Genomic DNA, 22,931 nt, shown 5'->3' on the forward strand with positions numbered 1-22,931 from the left:
AAGAGGAAATACAAAATACCAAAGTCAGGAATGTTTGAAAAACATGACAAGGTCCTGGTTCTCGTGGATTTCTAGTGGGGGAAACGTGTTACATGGTCATACAAAGAAATATACAGGTGAAGACTGTGGTAAACTCTATGAGAATTCTGCAGGGGAGGGAGAGGCCCATTGGGGTTGGAGAGGGGCACCTCTGCAGAGGTAAGTTAACTTCGACCCCTGCGCTCCTCGAGGAGTAACGTCAGCCCCTCCCGGCGTCTTCCCGGCCCCTAGGAGGCAGGTGGCGGCCCCGCCCCGCGCGCCGCGCCCCCCCATCTCAGCCGCCCCGGCCCTTCCGCGCAGGCGCGGGATGGTCGCGAGGTGGGGCTAGGCCGGCGGCCGGGCGGGGCGGGCGCCGAGCGGGACCACACACTAGAGAGGTGCTTTCGGTCAGACCCACAGGCGCCGGTTCCCCGCGATGCCGAGGACAGATCCGGACGCCTCGCCTCTCTGAGTCGGTCTCAGCGCAGAAGGCACAGAGGGAGGCCATGGCGGAGGCCTCCGACCCCGGGCGGCAGGCGTCTGCGGGCGGCGGGAGCCTGGAGGAGGAGGACGAGGAGGACGAGGAGCGGGAGCCGCTGCTGCCGCGGATCGCCTGGGCCCAGCCGCAGAAGGGCGCTCCGGGGGGCGCCGTGAGGCTGGAGAAGGCTGTCGGGGAGGAGGGCGCGGCCTCCCCTAACCAGGCCAGTGACCGGGAACTGCTGCTCCTGCCCAGGGATACGTTTTTCTTCTCTTCCCTGAGTTTGGGGCGCCTGCGGAGCTCGCCCACCAACCTGGACCGGAACCGCCCCGTGGGTTCAGGTGCGATCCGGCTCTTCCCTTCCCCGGCGCCCTCCCAGTGCGCCTGTCGCCGCCGCCGCTCAGCCCCCCATTCAAGCCCCTCCTTGGGTCCCTACCCCCGGCTTCTTTCGCTGTCTCCCGCTGGCCCTTGCCTAGTAGGAAAGGCTCTTCGCCGGGCATCAGGTCCGGCGCACAGGCCGAGGGGTCAGCCGCTGGTCACACCTTGGACACCTCGCCTTTCTCTCCTGCTCCCCCGTTTACTCGCACCTTTTCCAGGGGCTATAGGCTGCTTCACCTGAGGCCTGGGGTTGTCATTAAACACTGATCCTTGAGGCCTCCCCTAAGAGTGAGCCTAAACTTTTGGAATCAGACAGGAAAACTTAACACTGTAAAATGACGTTAAGTTGTTTGCTCAAGTTTGGACTTGAGTTTTGGGTTAAGAACCCTGAACTACCAGGAAAGTTGGTGAATTTTCAAGGTGGTTGACAGCCGAGAGATAGAGAGCAAGAATATCCGGTTGCCACTGGGACACGTTTCAAAAACTTTTTAAGTTAAATACTGTTACTGTAACATTAGCCAGAGGGCGCAGAAGCAGTTGAATTTCTGTACCTGCTCTCTCTCTCTCGCAAAGTTTCCTTTCTTGAGTCATTTCTATTTTTATACTTTAAAAAGAAAAAGAAAAAGAAAAAAAATTTTCACTATTAAGCAGACTGACAGCCTCAGGTGAAAGAGAGGATAATTGAAATGATGTTGAAAGGTATGCGACTGCAGGCATTGATATTTATTGATAAATCGAATTTTTTGCCATGATAAGGCTAATTTGATAGTAAAATAGAATAGGCTTGTAAGAGTCCTAGGTAGAGCTGAGGCAGGCTAGCTAGTTTGTAAAATGGCCATGATAACACCTACTTGCTGGTGGTAAGGATGGTTTAAATGACGAGATGTGTGCATTGTGCCTGGAGTTTCATTCCACATGTGAGCTTAAAGAAAAGGCACAGAAAATGTAGTTTTCATTAATGCTGCTTAAGTTTTTCTGGAGTGGTTAGATTTTACGTGTCCTGCTATTAGTACACTAATGGGGCTTCTACAATTTAAAGAATTCTGGATAGAGTAGGTTATTCTAGTTGTAGTTGAACTATGGTCAAATATTCTAGAGTAAATAAATCAGAGCAGCCCAAGGGAAGCAGACTTTAATGAATAAAGCTTTAACAAACCTGTCTAATATACAGATCGGCTAGCTACCATCATGTTAGCTTTTGGATGCATTGACAGTACAACATTTAACAGAACAAACAAATATGCATTTGCAATCAAGTCACAAATGGATCCGCATTCACGCAGCTACATTGATAATATGGGTATATATTACCTAGAAACCGGTCTGTGAAGTAAATAAGATTTGTGCGGCTAACTTGCCTTTTTCTACCCAAAGTTACCTGTGTAGCTAGATTTTAAAAGAGCCTAAAACCTTGAAAATGCGTTGATTCTATGAAGGTGAGGTTTTGTAAACAAATGATATTAAGGCTAGAGAGAGTAAAAGTGGAGATAGAGTATAATATTTGAATACAAATGGATTATTAAAGAGAATTCCAACCTTTTGAATGGCAGTAACTTACTTATATCACAGTTTACAGTTTGCTAAGATCTTTTTTGTATATTTCATTAATTCTCACAATAGCACAGCAAGTTAGTTGTTATTTACCCCCATCCTGAGTGTGAAGACTGAAAATGAATGAAAACTGTAATAACTAGTAGTTGATAGAACTTCAGAGGTAAGCCAAAGTCAAGGTCCAGGAAGTGGAAAAGCCAGACTGAACCTAGTTTTTTCATGTCCTACAGTTTTTCCATTTTGCTGTAGGTCCCCAAGTGTTATAAAATAATTGTTAACTTCTGTTTACTTATTATGGAGGTCTTATTTTTAATGGATTTAAAAACAATTTTGAACTGTAAAAACTATTTTTAAAATTTCAAACCATTCTCCTAGAAAGTTCATGATTAATTTGACTAGATGATTAAGTTTAGTTATTTTTTGAGTCCATTAACTTGCTTTGTCCTTTACCATCCAATTTCTATGAAGCCACTTCTCTAGTTCTAAGATATTCTTGCCTTTAGATTAATATTAACGTCATTTATGATGCTTAACTATTTTATGTAACAGGAGCTTTACGTACTTTACCCAGTGGAAGAATGTCATATGTCTGTTATCTTTACTTGAACAAGACATGTGACAAAGTCTAGAACCAGCATAAACATAGTGTTGTTGGATCAATGTCAAAAGGATTAGTGGCATTCCTTGTTCCAGTTGTCATTTTAATCAGTGAGTTGAAGACTAGTAAAGATGATAATAGTTAATACCCACAAAACAGTTAGTATGTGCAGAGGGCATAGTTCTGTGTGCTTCACATATATTAATTTATAACGAACCCCATGATGTGAGCACTATTTTTTACTTATTTTCATTTTAAGGAAGCACAGAGGGGTGAAGTGAAGGTCCCAGTTAATATAAACCAGAGGCACTTATCAATTTTGTTGGAGAGGCTGGCAATTAGAGAATGGTGTTAGAATTCACAAAGAGCTTCCAAAGTAAAAGAAAGTGTGTGTTTATAAGCCCTTTAATGATTCATGGTGGCTTATAAATGTACGAACAAAATAAAATCGTTTAAAAGTAAGGAAGAAATATAAGAATGGGAAATAAGAGCAATGAAATAAGTAAGATGGGGGCCGGAATAAGAGTACACAAAATTAACATCACACACTCGATACAGGCAGCCCACAAATTTGTTATTTAAGATTACTGAGCAGCCAACTTGAGAGAAACACAATCACTCTGTCCATAAAGTTAAAACAGACTAGTTATTTGAACCAAAACAAAACTGGCAAAGGATAAACTGTCATGCATTCTCTTGGAGAAGAGATTATATGCTCAGTAATATCTTGGTAATAAAAGTGATGACTTTCATAGGAGTGTTTCTTACAACTTCCCTGAAGTTCATTTCAGTAGAAGTAATTCTAGTGGGTGGTGTTACCAGTATTGCTGGGTCTAGATTCAAGATGCTGATAGTCTGGCTTACTTTAGAGGAAGGTATTAGAAGAGTGGATATCCCATGGATCTTGACAATCCTCCAAAGCTGAACTTTTGAAAGGTAGTGAGCAGCAGTGTGTTGGAGATTATTCCTCAACCAATAATTAGAATACACTTATTCTTGTTTTCCATTTATTGCAGACATCCATCATTCAGCAAATGTTTCAGTGTCTATGGGGTGCCAGTGGAAATTGAGGCCTTGGGGAAACAGTGGTGGCCAGATATCAAATGGATGTCCAGTCACAAGCCTTGTCCCCATGCAACCTTATAACCTAATGAAGGAAAGAGTCAGTTAAAACAAACAGTTCTAACAGAGGATATATGTGCTTAGATGGGGAAAGCCAAGGCTTCCATAGAGCCATACCCTGGATTTAGGGGCCAGGGAAGATTTAGCAGAGGAAGTAGCATCCAATTTGAGACTTGAGGATGAATAGCACTGGAACCCCTGAGAGTTCCAGTTTGGGTCAGATCACCAAACTTGTGAGCCAGCTACTTTTCTTTTTAGAAAATATTCTGGCCAATGGGTAAGATATATTCCCAACCCTTAGGTGAGGAAGAGTTCATTTTGATTTATTTATTTAAAATGAGAGCTTGATAAGTTACCATGCACACTTATATAAAACTAAATATAAGAGGTTATACAAGGGGTTCTCTTAATCCATTTTCAATTTCTGCTTATCAGAGGATCAGCTGTAACCCTTAAGTGTGGTTAAGGGTTTGTTAATAAATAATTCGCAAATTTATTGAGGGTTTACCATGTGCCAGGTACAATTTTAAGCACTTGGCATATATCACAGGACAAAACAAAGCTCTGCCCTCCTGGAACATAGATCATTTTGTTATAGCATTGCAAGGTGATCAGATGATGTCAAAGAATGGATAAGAATTAGTCATAGAAAGGAAACTTGGCATATACATCAGAACAGCATGGACAAAGGTTCAAAGGGTGGGCGGGATGCCTTGTGAAAAGTGTGGAGTTTGAATAGGACTGGAACTTGACTAGAAGGCCACTGCTTCTTGGAGGAGTGCCAAAGAGAGTATACAGAGATAGAACTCACATTCTCCTCAGAAAATTTGAATATTTTTTGATACAGGGACAAATAAAAATCTCATAGTTTATTTCTTAAAAGGGAGAAAGTAATTTTAACTGAACAAAATTTAAAGAAGATATAGCTAATTAAGCCCTCGGCTATTAAAAATCAAACCAAACAATGACAACAAACCTTCAAACCAAATCTCCATGGCACATTTATCTTGAAGTGGTGTAACTTTTAGGGTGTGTTCTCCAAGTTAAACTCATTGCTAAATACACATTTAGGTAAATAAAATGAAGAAAGTTGTAGAATGTAATTGTGAGTTTTGAATCAGAAAAATTACTAAAAAATAATTACTTTGATTTTTAGAATAGTTGATATATCGTCTTTTTTTTTTTTTTTTTTTTTCTGGCAGTAGTTAGGTAGGACCAGTTGTCTTTTAAGTGCCTTTCTGGGTTGTGATGGTAAATCCAGACCATTTTCAAAGAATGCCAATTTTCATGTAGGGAGATAATCTCATTTATCCAAAAGAGTTGCTCATTAAAGGGACAAGTTAAAGAAAAAGAGATTGAGAACATCCAGGCTGATTTTTTAGGAATTGTTCTGATCTGATTTTGGTTGAAGCTGAATTATTAAGTATTCAGAGTATGATCCTGGGCTCCGTGAGAGTAACAAAGGCAGGTTCTATGATGAATTCATGAAGCTTAACCCATAAGGCAATTTGATAACATCTAATAGTAATGTCAAAGTCTGCACATAGTTTCCAAAAGAATTGCTCAAGTACAGGATGGGAGAGACCAAAAGGGGTCCAAGAGTTTAGCCATTTCAATATGAATTAGTATGACAGGACTCCTAAACAATGATTGTAATACTAGAGTGCTTCTTATTTTGGTATAGTGTCGAGACTGAGAGATATCTCTATTCTCTGTAATGGGTTGCTTGATTCTGGAGACCATATTTTAAAGTGGCACATTGAAAACTGAAGCATGAAACAGGAGGGCAACTCGGATGCTGAAAAGCCTGAAAATACTTCCATATGAAAGGAGGCAGAGAATAGAGGAGACTTAGGGGAGCATGAAATGACCTTCAGCTATTTGAAGGGCTATCCCTGGGAAGAGAGGAGTAAGTAGACTTTTGTTTTGCTCCAGATGGCAGGTCTAGGACATTGGGTGAAACTACAGAAACCTATTTCTGAAAAAGAAAGAAGTTTATATTTATTTTCAAACAAACACAAAAAGTATGGAAAAAGGAGTGATCCCTCTTTGAAAGTGTTTAAACATTGGTCCAGAGACCACCTGCTGGTGATGTATTATGGAAAGTACATCAGTACTGTGAGCAAAGTTGAAATAAATAGCTTTTCAAGTTCTTTCTTGTTAAGAGCCCTGATCTAGAAGAAATATCATTTGACTAATGATAATTATTGGCATATTCTGCCACACAAATAATACTTCATTTATTCATTTAAATGCTTATGAAGAACCCACTAAATGCCAATCCCTCTTCCAGGTGCTAGGGATGCACAGTGAACAAGAAAGACAAAGTTTCTCCCTTCATTCTTAAGAATTTTCATGGAATAGATCTGGAAATAGTATATCAATTGTATAGACATGACTAAAGTACTTGGATTATTTATTCTTTTAAGTAGGTTAAATATGCCCAAGGGCCCTTTTTGTAGTATTTTTCTCAGCATAAACTTTTAAAAATTAGTAAATAATTGTTTTATTTATGTCTGAATTAAGGAAAATTTTAAATTAAGGAAAGTTTATAGTTTGAATTTTCATAAGATTGACGTGTAATAGCATTTAAATGCCTTTCAGAGTAAAATGTGAATAATTTTTGGCTTGTCTACCACTTTAAATGATTAATTACCACTTTAAATGATTAACTCTGCAAGTGTTTATTGAATGCCTTTTATGTTCCAGGAACTATAAAAGTTCTGGGTATATAGCAGTGAGAGAATCCTTGTCTTCTTGGAGCTCACAAAATAAATAAGTTATATAATATGTTAGGTGATAAGTGCTAACCAGAAAAATAAAGTGGAGGTTAGGGGAGATTGGGTAGGGTCTTGGGGGCCAATATAAGAACTTAGAGTTTTTCTTCGAGTGAGATGGAGAACCACTGGGCGGCCCTGTGAGTGAAAGTGCTGAGTCCTAACCACTGGACCACCAGGGAATTCCCTGACTTAGGTTTGAAAAGGATTACCATACCTTCACTGTTGAGTGTAGAGAGATCAGTTAGGAGACTCTTGTAACAATCTAGGCTAGAGTTGATAGTGACTTGAATCACATGGAAGGAATGGAGGTGGTAAGAGGTAGTTAGGTTCTGGATATTCATTTAAGGTAGAGCTACACAGCTTGCTGTTGGCTGTTGGGGGGGGGCGGTGAGGGTGTGAGATCATGGATGATTCCAAGGTTTTTTGCAAGAGTGCCTAGAAGATTTGGAGTTGCCAGTAACTAACACAGGGAATACTGGGAGTGAAGCAGTTGAGAGGAAATGAAGAATTGAGTTTGAGGCAGTAAAGTTTGAACTGTCTACTAAATATCCAAATAGAGAAGCTGAGTATAATAGTCTGGGGTTCAGGGCAGAAGTCCAGGCTTGAGATATAAATCAGGGAGCCATCAGTGCTGATGAGGGAGAGAAGAGGGCCATGAACTGAACCTGGGCATTCCAAAGTTAAGTGGTCGGGGAGATGAAAATGAGCCCACAAAAGACTGAAAAAGAGGAGCTAATGAAATGGAAGGACAACTTGGAGAAGTGGCGTCTTGGAAGCCAAGTGAAGAAAGTGTTTTCAGGAGGAGTGAGTGACCGACAGGGTGAAACGATGGTGTTGGTCAAGGAAGATCAGTTCTGAAGTTGGATTTAGCAATGTGGATGTCACTATGGACCCTGACAAAAATTATATCAATGGAGTGGTCAGGTCAGAAGCGTGATTGAAAAGCGTTCAAAAGAGAGTGGGAGAAGAAAAATTGGAGATGGTAAATATAATTATAGAAGTCTTCTTCTATAAAAGGGAGCAAAGAAATGAGGGGGTGTCTAGGGGAACTTTGGGGGCTAAGAGATTTAAGATGAGAAAAATTACACCATGCTTTGTATGGTGGTGAAAATGATCCAATAGGGAGGGAAATATTGATACAGGAAAGAATTGCAGAAGAAATGTCCTGGAGTAGTCAGGAAGAGACAGGTCTAGTATACAAAGTGGAGGAGTTGATCTTAGAGCTTGGGTCATCCATCTATAGTAATAGGCAGGAGGCAGAGGCTGTGGATGGATAGATATGGTGCTGAGGGCTGATGATAGTTTTTTCTGCTTGCTTCTCTTTTCTTCTTGAAATAGGAAGATCATCTGCTGAGAGGAAAGAGGTGTTGGGAATTTGAGGAGAAGGGAGGGTATGAGATAGTTGCCAGAAGAGTGGGAGAGTCTGTGTATTAGGGGAATCGTCCTAGTTTAGGCCGTTATAATGACATACCCTAGCTGGAGTGGCGTAAACAACAGACATTTATTTCTCACAGTTCTGGAGGCTGGGAAGTCCAAGATCAGGGTGCCAGCATGATCAGGTTCTTGCTAAGGGCTCTCTTCTTGGCTCACAGATGGCAGCCTTCTCACTGTGTCCTCACATGGCCTGATCCCATCATGGGGTCCCCACCCTCATCTAAACCTAATTACCTACCAAAGACCCCACTCCCTGTATGATCACATTAGGGGTTAAGGCTTCGAGTGTTTTGAAGGACACAAGCATTGAGTCTTTAACAGGAATGTAGTATGCTCCCAGGGCAACATGAAGGGTCCACCTGAGGATTGTGGTGATGAACTTAAGGGGAGACACCAGGCATTGTGTTTATCTAGTCAAGTTCAGCTGTCTAGGCATAGGCATAGTCAGCAGACAGTTGGGTTTATCCAGGATTGGGATTTTTCCAGGTAACCATGATGAGGGGTGGGAGGAAGAGAGTGATTTTTTGATGATTAACCATAATTTATGCTGGCCAAGGAGGGAAGTAGGGACACAAAGTGGGTGAAGACCCTTGAACAGTATGTGGTAGATTGGTGCTTTGAACGTCCTAGTGGGATGGAAGAATTTTTGGACTCAAGGTACCAGAGGGAGTGAACTAGGAAAAATAGAAGATGCCTGAAGTGAAAAGTAGGGGGAGATTGCAGGTATTAGTGATGACAGATCTGAGGTATGACTGCAGTCGGAGGCTGAGGTGGGATGAAGAACAAAAACACTGGGAGGGAGGAGTTCAAGTTAACACAAGGCATTAGTGTGATTATTTCAGTATAGGAGATCTTGTTTTTTACGTGTCATAGCTTGAAGTGGGGTTAGAGAAAAAAAAAAAGCGTCAAACCAGCCCAAACAATACTTAATTACATTTTTCTGTACCTAAATGTTTTAGTGCTAATAATCTAATCCAGTAGTACAGGTCCATATTGTGAGCATTCTCAGAGCTGGTCTTTCTTCTTCTTAGCATTCTATTTAACATTGATTTTTCTTAATGCAATAATTGTTGGTTCTTCAGAGTTGAATACATTCTTGGATGATCCAGAATTTGCTGATGTTATATTGAAAGCAGAGCAAGCAATAGAATTTGGAGTTTATCCAGAAAGAATCTCTCAAGGTTCAAGTGGAAGTTACTTTGTGAAGGATCCTAAGAGGGTGAGAATTTCACAGACCTACTATACATAACAGACATTTTGGAAAACACTAATTTAAATGTGAAGTCATTGTGAGTTTCTGAAAATATTTTCCTAATAAATCTGATTATAACTTCTTTTCAGAAATAAAGGTCAGTTTACTATTAACTAAAGCACTCTACTACTTAAAAATTGAGCTATTCATTTTAAGCCATAGTTTTCTGTTTTATTATTTTAATATTTGGTTTCAAGTATTTATTGAATACTCACATTTAGCTGTAGATTTGTTGGGTTTATATTCACAAGTCCTTACCATACTGTAACCAAGCAGAGTTTTATTTTACCCTCAGAATATTTTTTCCAGCATTATACCAGAGAAGGAGCCTGGGCAGTCTGAAGTTTGAAGGTGTTGGAATGTGACAAAGTGAAATGAACCAAAGTATAATTCTAAGGCAGAAAAGAGAAGTTGATATGGGACTTTGTTCCACTTAGTCTAGAATTTTTCAAAAATCTGTATTATTTCTAAAAGCTTTCTGAATGATGCATAGCCAGCAGTTCTCTTTTTCAGGAGGAAGAAAGATTGTAATTCCACCAAAATATTTTTTGCAAAGACTGAAGTTATATTTTAAAACATAGTCTTTTTTGAGATTTAAATATATATATGTAGGTAATGTCAATCTCTCTATCTTTATTCCAAGCTTGATTTCTTAATTTGTTCTTGTTGACTTTTTTATTAGTGACTCAGACTTCATTGCATTATAAAACAGTTATATACTTACAATAAGATTTTTATTTCTTGTCTAAGGATAATTCAGCTTCTAAATTTAATATTAATGTATTTTATCAGACCAGTAATAACGATTATAGTCTTTTAGACATCCATGAGCAATTTTTTTTAAGGAGAGAATTTATTTAAAAATTGGTTCATAAAGAAATAACTGAAAAAAGATTTAGGGTAGGAGAATCTGGCAGCATAGATGTCACTATATCCTATCTTTCCTTTGTATCTTAGAGATGACTTTTTGTCATTGGATTTATTCATTTAACAGATGCTTGAATGTCTACTGTGTACCAGGTACACAGTACTTAGGATATAGCCCTAACAGAGAAAGTGCCTGCCCTTTTAGAATACACATCTACTGGGAAAGTAGACAATAAATAAACATAGAATTTGGGTATTTAATAGATATTGAATAATAACACTGTTTGACCTAGGTCAGTTTTCAAACAGTTTAAAATCAGTGGAACTCCTTCTTAACTAGGAAGTCCAGTACATAAAATGGGTGAAATCAGTGGATGGGGTCTTAGAGCCCTGCCCTCCCCTCTTCTCTCACCTTCCCTAGAATTTCTCAGAGCACGGTTTGAAAACCATTAGCCCAAAGGATTATTGATTTTAGATTGTTGAATGAGAATGCATATAAAACTGTTATTGGAATTAAACCTCTTAATAGTTAAGAGTGATGCCCAAATTTGTGGTGGGAAGAAATAGAAAATGATCAGAATGTGTTTTATGGATTATTATCTCTCTATATTAAAAGTCTAATAAAATTTCTACTTTTTTTCCCCTATAGAACATTATTGGTGTGTTTAAACCCAAATCGGAAGAGCCCTATGGTCACCTGAATCCAAAATGGACCAAATATGTTCATAAGGTCTGCTGCCCTTGCTGCTTTGGCAGAGGCTGCCTGCTTCCTAATCAGGGATACCTTTCCGAAGCTGGTGCCTCCCTTGTGGATGAAAAGCTTCATCTGGGCATTGTACCAAAAACAAGGGTAAAGCAGAAATTGTTTTTAATCATGTACTTCTAATTTACAGCCCACTTCTCTGTGAACACTTTAGTAATATTTGTAATGACAGAGCCTAAAGTTGAGCCCCTTTTTTTGTAATCCAGAGTCACAAATGACTAGTAAATTGATTCTAGTGTAGAGCCACAAAGTATCCAAGGGAATATCTCTTGCTCAGGTGAGCTGAGATGATGCTGACGAAAAGAGGAGAAAGAACTAGCATTTAGAAAGCAGAAAAAAATCTAGAAATTCTTTTGAAGGTAGAGATAACTAATATGCTCAGAAGACTGCTATCTTTTTCTTTCTGACCTTTATACATTTTTACTTGAAGTTCTACTGGAAATGTTCACTCCTAATTCTACATTTCAAGACTATTCTTTCTTCCACTGGCCAATTTTAGCTGCCTCTCTCAGAAAGAAATACATGTGTGCCATTTAACCAACTTTGCCAAATCCCTTAGCCTTTCTATTTTAGATTCTCAGGAGCATTTAGTATAGTGTTAAACTTTGCTAATTTACAGCATTAGAGTGAGTTCCATGGTGTATGTGAATAGAAATACTATAATGCAAATTCTAATAACCATTTTTCTAAACTGTACGTTTCTAGGTGGTTTGGCTTGTCAGTGAGACATTTAACTACAGTGCAATTGACCGTGCAAAATCTAGAGGCAAAAAGTATGCTTTAGAGAAAGTGCCAAAAGTAGGTAGAAAATTTCATCGGATAGGACTTCCTCCTAAGGTAAGTTACTGCGATGCGCTTTCTTTGGGGCGAAGTTTATCACATATTACCTGAGCTCTGTACGCTAGGCACTGTGCTGTGGACTGTGGATATATATTAGTAAAAACGGTTTTCTCATCTTCAAGAGCTTATAGTAACAAGCAGTCTCAACGCAATGTGATAAAGCTGTTGAGGATGGTTAAGTGCAGGGAGCTCAGAGAGGGTAGAGGAGGGATATTTAACCCACTTTGGAGGGCTAGGGAATTTCCAAGAGGAGGCTGCACCTAAGGCTTTATAAAGTAATGGCTGAAAGTGCAGGTGAGAATTAGACCTAGGTTTTATTCCAACCCTCTCCACCATCTATAGTAATAGGCAGGAGGCAGAGGTTGTGGATGGATAGATACAGCTCTGAGACCTTGGGCAGGTCCCTTACTCTCCAAGCCCCAGTTTCTGTAAAACGGGGATAATAAAAAACTACCTCTTAGGGTTGTGAGAATAAAGTGAAAAAATATATGTCAAGTACTTGGTACAGTACCTGGCACATAGTAAACGATAGTAGCCGAGTTTACTCACTACATACTAGATTTTTTTTTTCTTATCAATTTTAAATAAACCTAAGGGATGATTAGCAACTAGCTAAGCAAGGGTAGGGAGGGTTAATGGGAAAAACATTCTAGAAAAAGCAGTAGGCTTTATTATTATTTTTTAAATTATATTTAACCTGCAATTTTGTTGTTTTGTTGTTGCTATGCATTTATCTATATAAAAGAATTTGAGTAGAAATGCATGGTTATCCTAACTTGTCTTTAATATTGTACTCCAAGTAAGCAGGAAGTTTTGAAAAAATTTACAAGGCCTGTTACTCCTTGCATATGCTGAAATAGGTGTGACTAAAGAAGGATATTATTTCCGTATTTATGACTACTGGGACTTCATTATGAGTGCTTTAGAGAAAACATTTAGGAAATCATTAAAATTTCATGCCAACAAGAACATAAAGTGTTAGGATAAGTGACAGATTTTTTTTTTTGGCTGCACCGCCCAGCATGTGGGATTTTAGTTCCTGGACCAGGGAGCCAACCTGGGCCCTCGGCAGTGAAAGCGTGGAGTCCTAAATAGGTTTTCTTTGTGGTGATTTGTAAATATTTATGAGGCCAGCTAGGTTACCCATTACCTATGTGTCCTGTGCTATTTAAATTTGTATTTCCGTCTTTAAAAAATTGTTTAATATTAACAAATAGTAATTTTAGCGATAGAAAACTTTATAAAATAGACATATCTTCAAGGAAAGGACTTTTTAAAAAAACCACTATAGAGGTTATGATTAATTGGTTACTTCTTTAAAATTTATGACAGGATCTTTAAGCTACATAGTCAAAGAATTCATTCTTTTATAAAAATAAAGTCATTTTCTGTATCTTATGTTGTAAAAAGAATCCTGAAGTATTTTTTCAGTAAGAAAAAATTATACTATTATTAGATAGATAACCAGGATAGGTGTAAAATTTGGTCTTCAAAATTAACTTCATGTTAATGAGTATTTTTAGAAAACAGCATTCTTCTTGAGAATATCACCTTAAGGGCACATGTGTATTTTGTTTTTTAGTTATCCTAAAATAGCTGCTATGCTCCTTGAAAGTCTAGGATTGAGCATTTTTTATTTGCTATGTATTCTTTATGTGATTATTTTAAATTAGTGTATAAAAATAGTTTTCTTGATAAATGTGGCTTATCTAAATTAGTGTTAACTTCGATTTTTCTTATTGTGTTCATATAAAGTATTTTATGACAATACTGCTGAGAACTTTAAAAAGTAGTCTCTTTGTTCTTATATTTTCTTTTCTAACTATAATTCTTAAAATTATAGATTGGTTCCTTTCAGTTATTTGTTGAAGGTTACAAGGAGGCTGAATATTGGCTTAGGAAATTTGAAGCTGAGCCTTTGCCTGAGAATATTAGAAAACAATTTCAGTCACAGTTTGAAAGATTAGTTATTTTGGATTACCTCATCAGAAATACAGGTACTGAAGTTCTCTCATTTGTTCACTCAAATCTTGTTAACTTTCAAATTGTATTCAACTCTTGTTTATCCAAATCAAAGATGTAAAATTTTGATGCAGTAGTCTTGAGGCCACTTTTTCTTTACGTTCCTTAGAAAACAGAGATGTAGTACCAACTCTCCCAGGCAGAATTAATCTCGTACTGGATATTCTGACTCAGAGCAGGCTCCTGCCCAGGTGATAGCGATCAGTTCCTATCTCTCGGGAGAAGGGAGTTTCTTGGCAACAGGACAAAGCCTTCTGGAAATTGGAAATGTTGTAACATCTTATGGAAAAACCCAAACAAACTTTTTGGCCAACATAATAGATAATCTGCGACAGTGGTTCCCAAATGAGGTTCCCTGGACTGTCAGCATTATGTGGGCATTTGTTACAAATGCATCTTCTGGGAGCCCAGCCCAGACCTGCTGAATGTGAGGCCAGCAGTTCGTGTTTTAATAAGTCCTCCAGGTAATTCTCATGCACCCTGAAGCTTGAGAACCACTGGCTCTAAATCTTTGCTCATTTATATTAGTTTCTGGAAAAGCATTATGTACCTTTTTAGATTTACCTTTATTAAATCATATGGTCTTAAGTTAATGTTAAAATTAGTGTAGAGTCCAATGGAATATTACTCAGCCATGAAAAAGAATGAGATATTGCCATTTGCAGCAGTATGGATGGACCCAGAGAATATTATACTTAGTGAAGTAAATCATAGAGAGAAAGACAAAAATAATATGATATCACTTATATGTGGAATCCAAAAAAATAATACAAATGAAGCTACATACGAAACAGAAACAGACTCACAGACATAGAAAACAAACTTATGGTTACCCAAGGGGAGAGGGAAGGAAGGAGGGATAAATTAGGAGTATGGGATTAACAGGTACAAACTACTACACATAAAACAGATAAGCAACAAGGATTTACTGTATAGCATAGGGAATTATATTCAATATCTTGTAATAACCTATAATGGACAATAATCTGAAAAAAATATGTATATATAACTGAATCACTGCTGTACACCTCAATCTAACACAATATTGCGAATCGACTATAGTTCAATTTTTTTAAAAATTAGTGTAGAATCTAGAATACTCCTATAGAGACATTAGGTAAGAGCCTATCCAGGAATTTGCCTGGAAATGGGGGTAGATGCTTTTTCTCCCAAGGTGAAGAGAAATTATCCTTTTTAATAACCTTGGTTTAAGAGTTCTTGACAGTAATTGTACCTACCACAGAGTGGTTTTAAGAATTCAGTGAACTAATACATGTTAAGCACTTACAACAATGTCTGGCACAGAGTAAATCTCAATGAATGTTAGCTAACATTTATGAGTATTTTTAGTCTGTATGTGTTAAATTGGAGCCTTTAATATGTCCATATGCTACAGATAACAAATGAAGGTCTCAAAAAGTGATGACTAAATTTTCCCCTTGGTATTAAACTATGATATCCATAAAAAAATGAAGTAACAGATTTTTTGTTTGTTTGTTTTGAAAGACAGGGGAAATGATAATTGGTTAATCAGATGTGAAAACCAGAAACAAGAAGATGAAATTACGGTAAGGAAATTTTAATATATATATATATATATATATATATATATATATACATATACACACACTATCAATTTCTGTAAAAAATTCCTTGATGTTAAGTTATTCTTCATCACATCCTCTCCACCTAGATCCTTGGTTTTATCTCCTTTTTCTGTTTTTGTCCTCTTTTTTCTTTCCTTCACCTGTTTACATTGTATTTTTTATTCTATTTTCAAAACCTCTGTGCAGGTTTATTTTTTATGTTGTATTAGTATAGAAGAATGATATCAGCTCAGTCCTTTTTTTTTTTTTTTATTGCCGTACGTGGGCCTCTCACTGTTGTGGCCTCTCCCGTTGCGGAGCACAGGCTCCGGACGTGCAGGCTCAGTGGCCATGGCTTACGGGCCCAGCTGCTCCACGGAATGTGGGATCTTCCCGGACCGGGGCACGAACCCGTATCCCCTGCATTGGCAGGCGGACTCTCAACCACTGCGCCACCAGGGAAGCCCAGCTCAGTACGTTTTTTAGGGCTTTGGAAATTTGTTGTATAACCACCATATTTATTTTGCTTTTATGTAATAAAGAAAGGCTTCTAGTATTTTTTGCCAAAATGTTTATATTTTACTAATTCACTCCTTTCTGAGCCTTATGACTCAAGATTAGGTAATACAGAATTACCCAATAAAATGGAACCTATGTGCTTTACCTGTGAATTATAGCCATTGACCTTAAAAATATATACTTCTAATGCTTATAAGAAGCTGGTTTTCATGTACATAATAGACCGTGAAGACCCTCAACACTATCAGAATGATAGATTTTAGATCCATTCCTATCAACTTTGACTACCCAAGTTCAAATTTTAGATATTTACATGAGAGATATTTTCAGAATAATTTTACTAGTTTAAATCAGTTTATACATTTAAGAAAGTTTTAACTGATTAAAAATAAATTTCTCCAATGTTTACAGTCTGTATATTCTCATCACTTAAAGCTGTTGCATCACTTTAAAAGTTTGTAGTTTTCCGTGCTTATCAAAGAAATTTAAAATTACATATTCATAGTACTCAGCAATAAAAAAAAGAATAAGCTTGATATATGCAATAATGTGAATGAATCTCAAAATCCTGCCAAGTGAAAGAAGCTACACAAAAGAGAAGATACTGTCTGATTCCTTTTATATAAAAACCTAGAAAGTTCAAACTAATCCCTAGGGACCGAAAGCAGGCCATGGTTGTCTGGGGTTGGGTAGAGGGAGGGAGGGGACTGCTAAGGGACACAAGGAAACTTCTGGGTGGTTTCACATGTGTCAGTGCTTGTCAAATTGTACACTTTAATATGTAAAGTTTATTGTGTGTAAATTATACCTCATAAAGTTGTAAATAGAAAAAAATAAATGGCAGTTATAGCAGAAATGGGTTTTAAAATACACATATAAAAATATTCATATTTATAACAGTTCCTAAATATATTTTATTGGTATATCTTAAGCAGTTGGATTTTACTGAAAACCTTATTCTTTTTCTCTTAAGTATTTTTTGCATTTTCATCAAGATATTTGATATAAACTAACAGGAACAAACCTGGCATATATCACTTGGACCTTCACTCTAATACTTTCAATTTAAAAATTATCTTTTTCACGTCTTGTTATTTTATCTAGGCCACTTAATAATGGCAACCGTCTATTTTTTGATAATAAGAAGTACTGTTTAACATGAAAAGTCTCTTGTCCCTGAGGTCTTCGTTTCCATTACAGAAGAATGGAGAAGTTAGGAATGACCTACATTCTGTAATCAAGAGTATCTTGAAGTTCCTTCTACTGGACCTTATTATATTTAGCTATGGTCATTGGGGAGTTTTATTTAGAAGCATTTTGTATTTGAACTAATTATTTCTATGAGACCATAGGAAAGACTTGATTTTAATACGGTAACTTTAAGTTGTTATCTTAAAAAAATCAATATTTTGCAAATACCATACATTTAAGCAATGTATCTAACAATAAATTATCCCGAAGTACACTTTTTAAAGTCTTGATAATTCCAAGCCCTCTTCCCCAAAGAGGAAAAAATTGAAACTATTAATGCATGAATTTGTAATACCAAATTTAAAAAAAAATAGTGATTATGAAGTTTTTACTGATTCTTAAGACAGTCTCTTCCCTTAAAGGGTAAATTGGTACCCTCTGGCAACTTTATTTTTATAAGCTCTTCAGATAAAATATCTTTAAATCTCAATAATTGTTATAAATTATCTTTTGGAAATATGCATATAAATTTATCAATAGACTATTTTTCTCCCCTTTAGGAAACAAAATGGACTGATGATAAAGAAACGCTTATTAAAATAGCTGCAATTGATAATGGTCTAGCATTTCCTTTTAAACATCCTGATGAGTGGAGAGCATGTGAGTATTTAGAACTTTCCATAGATTCTATAGTTACCCCTTTTCCAGAATAAGAAGGGAATGAAATTTATGGATATCACAATAGCAGAGGAAAAACTGGGTGAAATACAGTCATTCATTAGGGCTCAGTTCTAGGCACTAGGATGCAAAGATGTGTACTACACTCTGTGGGTCTTGCCATGTATTGTTCGCTCATTTTTGGATGACTGTCTGATTTTGATTTTTTGGCTTGTATTAGCCTTGTAAAACAAGCTTGATAACTTTCCAGTTTTTAAATGTATGTAATATGGGAATTATCTATTTTAATATTTTGGTAGAATTTTATTTTCATATTTGGGTAGTATTCACTTCTAAAACAATTTAGGCCTACCTCCCCCTTTTCTAGTGAGTAGTGGCTTAACTGCCTTACCAGTCTCTTCTACAGTTAATGGTCAGGTTTTCTATGTCTTCTTGAGCCAGTTTTAGACATTATTTTGCTTTAAATTATCCATGTTATCTTGAGTTGTAATTTATGTGTATAAGTGTTTTATAGAATTCTCTTATAATTTAAGAAATCCCCTCTGTGCATATTAAATATTTAGGGGTGAAATGAAATGGAATTTGCTTTCAAATACTTAGGGGGAGGAAAAACAGGGATAGATGAAACAAATTTTATAAGAAATTTGGGAATAATTGAATTAGGTTATTCAAAATATGGGAATTCATTGTACTAGTTTTTAAAATTTTTGTTTATGTTTGAAATATATGTGATAAATTAAAAAAATAATCTCTGTATCTATGACTATGCCTCTTTTAAATTCCTAGTGCTTATTGGATTTTTTTTCACTAGACTTGCCCAAGATTGTCTATTATAAAGCATTGGCCCATATATATAATATATATGATTATATATAAATATAATATACAAAACAAATATACATAATTATATAAATATATTTTATATATAATTTTTTTTCACTTTTATCAGATAATTGGCCTTCTATTGATCAGGTTTCCAGTTTGTTTATTTGCTTTTTCTTTTTCATAATTCATGTTTTCCATTATTATTTTCTTCTATTGTGTTCGTGCTATTTTATTTTCCTATATATTTTTTTCTAAGTATCATTTGGCTAAAGCACAGATTGGCTAGGTGTTGCATTGTTGTTCTGCTTTTACATATTTATACTTTCTGATTTTATTTTTGACAGGAATAATTTAGAAGTATTTTGTTTGGTTTTAAATTTCTAGGGCAGTTGATTTAAAAAAACTGTCCATTGTTATTTTCAAGTTTTATTGCTTTGTGATCTGTGAATGTTAACTGTGTGAAATCTGCTCTTTGAAATTTTTTAGTAATTCTTTTGTAACTTGATATATGGCCAGTTTGAAGGACTGTATTTGAGAAGAATGCAGTTAGGCACAAAGTTCTGTGTTTGTCTACTAATGAAAGCTTGTTAGTCAAATCATATTCTTGATATATTTTTTGACTACTTGATTTGTTAATTTTTGAGAGACTAAGTTCACTGTGATTGTGATTTTTGTCAATTTCTTCTTGCATTTCTTTGCATTTTTTGCTTTGTATTTCCCACACAGAGGCCTGGCGTTTTATCTTGCTGTTGGCTTGTTCTTTTTATTAGTGTAAAATATATCCCACTTCATCCCTTATTTCTTATTTCATCTATTGTAACATTGCTGTACCTCGTTTCTTTTTATTAGTATTTACCTGTATTATTCTATACTTTTATTTTCAACTTTCATTATTTTAATATGACATATGAACAGCTCTTAGCTGAATTTTTTCTTTTTTACCCAATCTGAGATCCTTTTAACAGGTACACTTAACTCTGTAGTTTGTCTCAATAAACTACTGATGTGTTTGAACTTTTCCTGCCATCTTTCTTTTTTTTCTATTTACGATGAATTTCAATTTTTTCTTTTTTTCCTTTCCTATCTTTGGTTGAACTGACTTGAGATGTCTTTGTTCTATTTTTTTTTTTCCTCTAACGGTTTGGAATCTATATGCAAATTGCATTTTAAAAGTGTCAAGTTTAAGATGCCTACAGTACACCTGCAAAATTTTACCAAACACACAGTTGGGGATTAAGGGTCTAGAACTTGAAAGATTAATTGGTATTGAGGATGTCATTTTTAAACTGTCACCTTGGTAAGTGGAAGCCGTGGTGGTGTTGCTATCACCTGGAAAAATCATGGTGAACAAATGCCACCACTAGGACAATGTGAGGTACATAGGTACTCAATAAATGTTTCCTGAATATTTAGTAGATGAAGGAGCGGAAGGACTACATATAGAATCTAGGAATGGTGACATTGAAAATGAGAGGAAAAGCCAGCAAACAAGAGAAATGGCTTAAAAGACAGAAGGTAAAGTTTGAGAGAGTGGTATCTCCAAAACCACATAGAAGAGAATTTCAACGAGGGAGATGATAGAGATGGTGCTTGCTGCAAAGACACATGAAGTAGCATGAGGGCTGAAAATGGGCTTTTGGAGAAACCCTTATGAGATGACTGGTGATCTTAGGGGAGAGTTTGAATGGTGATAGTAGAAGTTGAGGGATAGGGATTGGAAGTAGAGGCAGGCATAGAATCAGGGCTTTTCTTTTATACAATTATAAATATTATAAATATAATATTTTCTTTTATATAATTATATAATTCTTTTATATAATTGGTCAGGGAAACTGGACATAGCTTCAGAGATGTAGGCCACAGGAAAGGCTTTCTTTGGAATGGACTGTACTTCCCACAGTGTTCAAAGAGATAGATACAAGAGAATTCAGAAGGAATGACTTTAAAGGCAGAGTTTTTTCCTCAGGGCTTTCTACGTGGTAGGAGCTGGAGGTTCGCATTGGATGTACCCACTGGAGTTCTATGGGTGATCATATTCTCATAAGCCTTACATTTTCTTGCAAGGATCTGAATATGTACCCTATCTAGACAATATCACTACGTTACAAATCTTTCTAGTGTTGGCACCGTGTATATTTAATGGTCTTCTCAGGAGAGAACTAGAGTTAGCCCAGAATCATGGATCTTTTATCCCTCAAAGCCAATTACCTGTTTATCTACTAATGATTTAAAATTTTGGAACATCATACACACACACACATATACAAATATGAGTGGTCAGTTCCTGATAATTTGTGGCTGAAAAAGCAGGGAGACCTCGGCCATGGTGTCTGCGGCTGTGAACAAATTATAGATACCCCTCAGTTTCCAAACACAGGAACCAGAGATTCAGATATATTTTTTGATATAGGGCTGTTTGAGATAGACTCATTATCAAAACTGTTACTGATTCCTATTTAAAACTCAGAAACCTAACCAGTTCAGGTAATACCTTACTGTGCTTTACCATCTGAATTAACCATCCAAACTTAGAAATCTGAATAATTTAGATGGCAAAAACTAATTGTTCTCTCTGATACCTCCTTTCTCCTTTTTTTTTTTTAAACACCTTTATTGGAGTATAATTGCTTTACAGTGGTGTGTTATTTTCTGCTTTATAACAAACTGTATCAGCTATACATATACATATATCCCTATATCTCCTCCCTCTTGTGTCTCCCTCCCTCCCACCCTCTCTATCCCACCCCTCTAGGTCTCCTGTCTTTTTTTTTAACCTAGGAACTGTAGGGGAAAAAGAGGGTAAATTTAGGTCTAAATAAACCATTTCTCCTCACTGATAAGAATACTTTTTCTTTTTTTTTATTAGATCCATTTCACTGGGCTTGGCTTCCTCAAGCAAAAGTTCCCTTTTCTGAAGAAATAAGAAATTTGGTTCTACCATATATTTCTGACATGAACTTTGTGCAAGATTTATGTGAAGATCTTTATGAACTTTTTAAGGTAAATAAGTTTTTAGTTTTAATTATTGCAGAAAATGAAATAAATCTTAAAAGAGATTTTCTTAATAGAGCTAAGTTGCAGTTTACTGCTTCTGATATCACTGCTTGCAGTAGAACCTGACATAACAGACAGGAATTAGCAGTTTTACTTTATAGGAGCATAAGTTTGTGAAGTTACACTGTGAGTATTCTTTGAAGTGAAATTACATTATAATTTGAGAAGTTGTTTTCTTCAAAAGTTGAATTTTTACAAAATTACTCTGAATTATAATAAATGTTTGGTGATCTGCTATGATTCAATTTTCTTTTTAAAAAAGCCTAAACCTATTGGCTGGAAAGTCATTTTAAATCCTTTCTGGAACAAGTTGGAGTATAACTACACTGTTTATTGTCATTCTGGAGGAATACGAAAATCAGTTCAAATAAAATCAATTAAAAATAATCTTTTCATGCTATTTTTTTCTATTAGGAATGCTTTCTAATGGCCTTATGTGCTGAGTTGGAGAGTTCATTTGTTTTCAATTTTTTTTTCAAAGATCCTGATTTTTGGAATTATAGTAATGTTTTCTTTCCTTTTTGTGATAGACTGACAGAAGCTTTGACAAAGCCACTTTTGAACGGCAGATGTCTGTGATGAGGGGTCAGGTAGGTCACCTTTTTAAGATCTTGTTCATTAAGGAAAAACTCTCTCTTTGAAACAGTAGTCAACTTTTTTTTTCCCATTGTGACCCAAAGATGCAGCTCTCAACACTGTCCTTTATTCTGAACCAAAGTAGCTCAGATGATTAGAAATGAAGTTGATTTCAATACTCTTTTTTTCTCTTTTGTCTTCTGTATTAGATTTTTTTTACCTTGATGTGTATTGTTTAGTTAGCCAGTTTCCTCCTACTGCTAATTCTTGTCCTCATTTTGATAACTGTTTTCCTGAGTGTTGGTATCATTTTCCTCCTCAAATCCACTTGCTTGAATGTTTCAATACCAAGTTCTGTTTCCTGTTGATTATTTTCCTCATAAAATATGTTTGGCCTTT

The 22,931-nt window shown here is 36.5% G+C and overlaps 1 protein-coding gene across 1 annotated transcript in view; it reads left to right on the forward strand.

Annotated features, from left to right (window-relative positions):
* The first annotated feature begins 388 nt into the window (after positions 1-388).
* The window catches only part of PI4K2B (phosphatidylinositol 4-kinase type 2 beta), a 31,349-nt gene continuing 8,806 nt past the window's right edge, over positions 389-22,931 (forward strand). The window contains exons 1-9 of the mRNA XM_082641385.1: positions 389-837; positions 9,442-9,578; positions 11,128-11,328; positions 11,947-12,078; positions 13,925-14,078; positions 15,610-15,671; positions 17,960-18,059; positions 21,769-21,902; positions 22,487-22,546. Of these exons, the coding sequence (XP_082497511.1) occupies positions 525-837; positions 9,442-9,578; positions 11,128-11,328; positions 11,947-12,078; positions 13,925-14,078; positions 15,610-15,671; positions 17,960-18,059; positions 21,769-21,902; positions 22,487-22,546 (1,293 nt within the window). The 5' untranslated portion in view covers positions 389-524. The remainder of the gene's footprint in view (positions 838-9,441; positions 9,579-11,127; positions 11,329-11,946; positions 12,079-13,924; positions 14,079-15,609; positions 15,672-17,959; positions 18,060-21,768; positions 21,903-22,486; positions 22,547-22,931) is intronic.

This window comes from Mesoplodon mirus, assembly GCF_964341445.2.
Source record: "Mesoplodon mirus genome assembly, chromosome: 2".
In the NCBI taxonomy this organism is placed as follows: Eukaryota; Metazoa; Chordata; class Mammalia; order Artiodactyla; family Ziphiidae; genus Mesoplodon; species Mesoplodon mirus.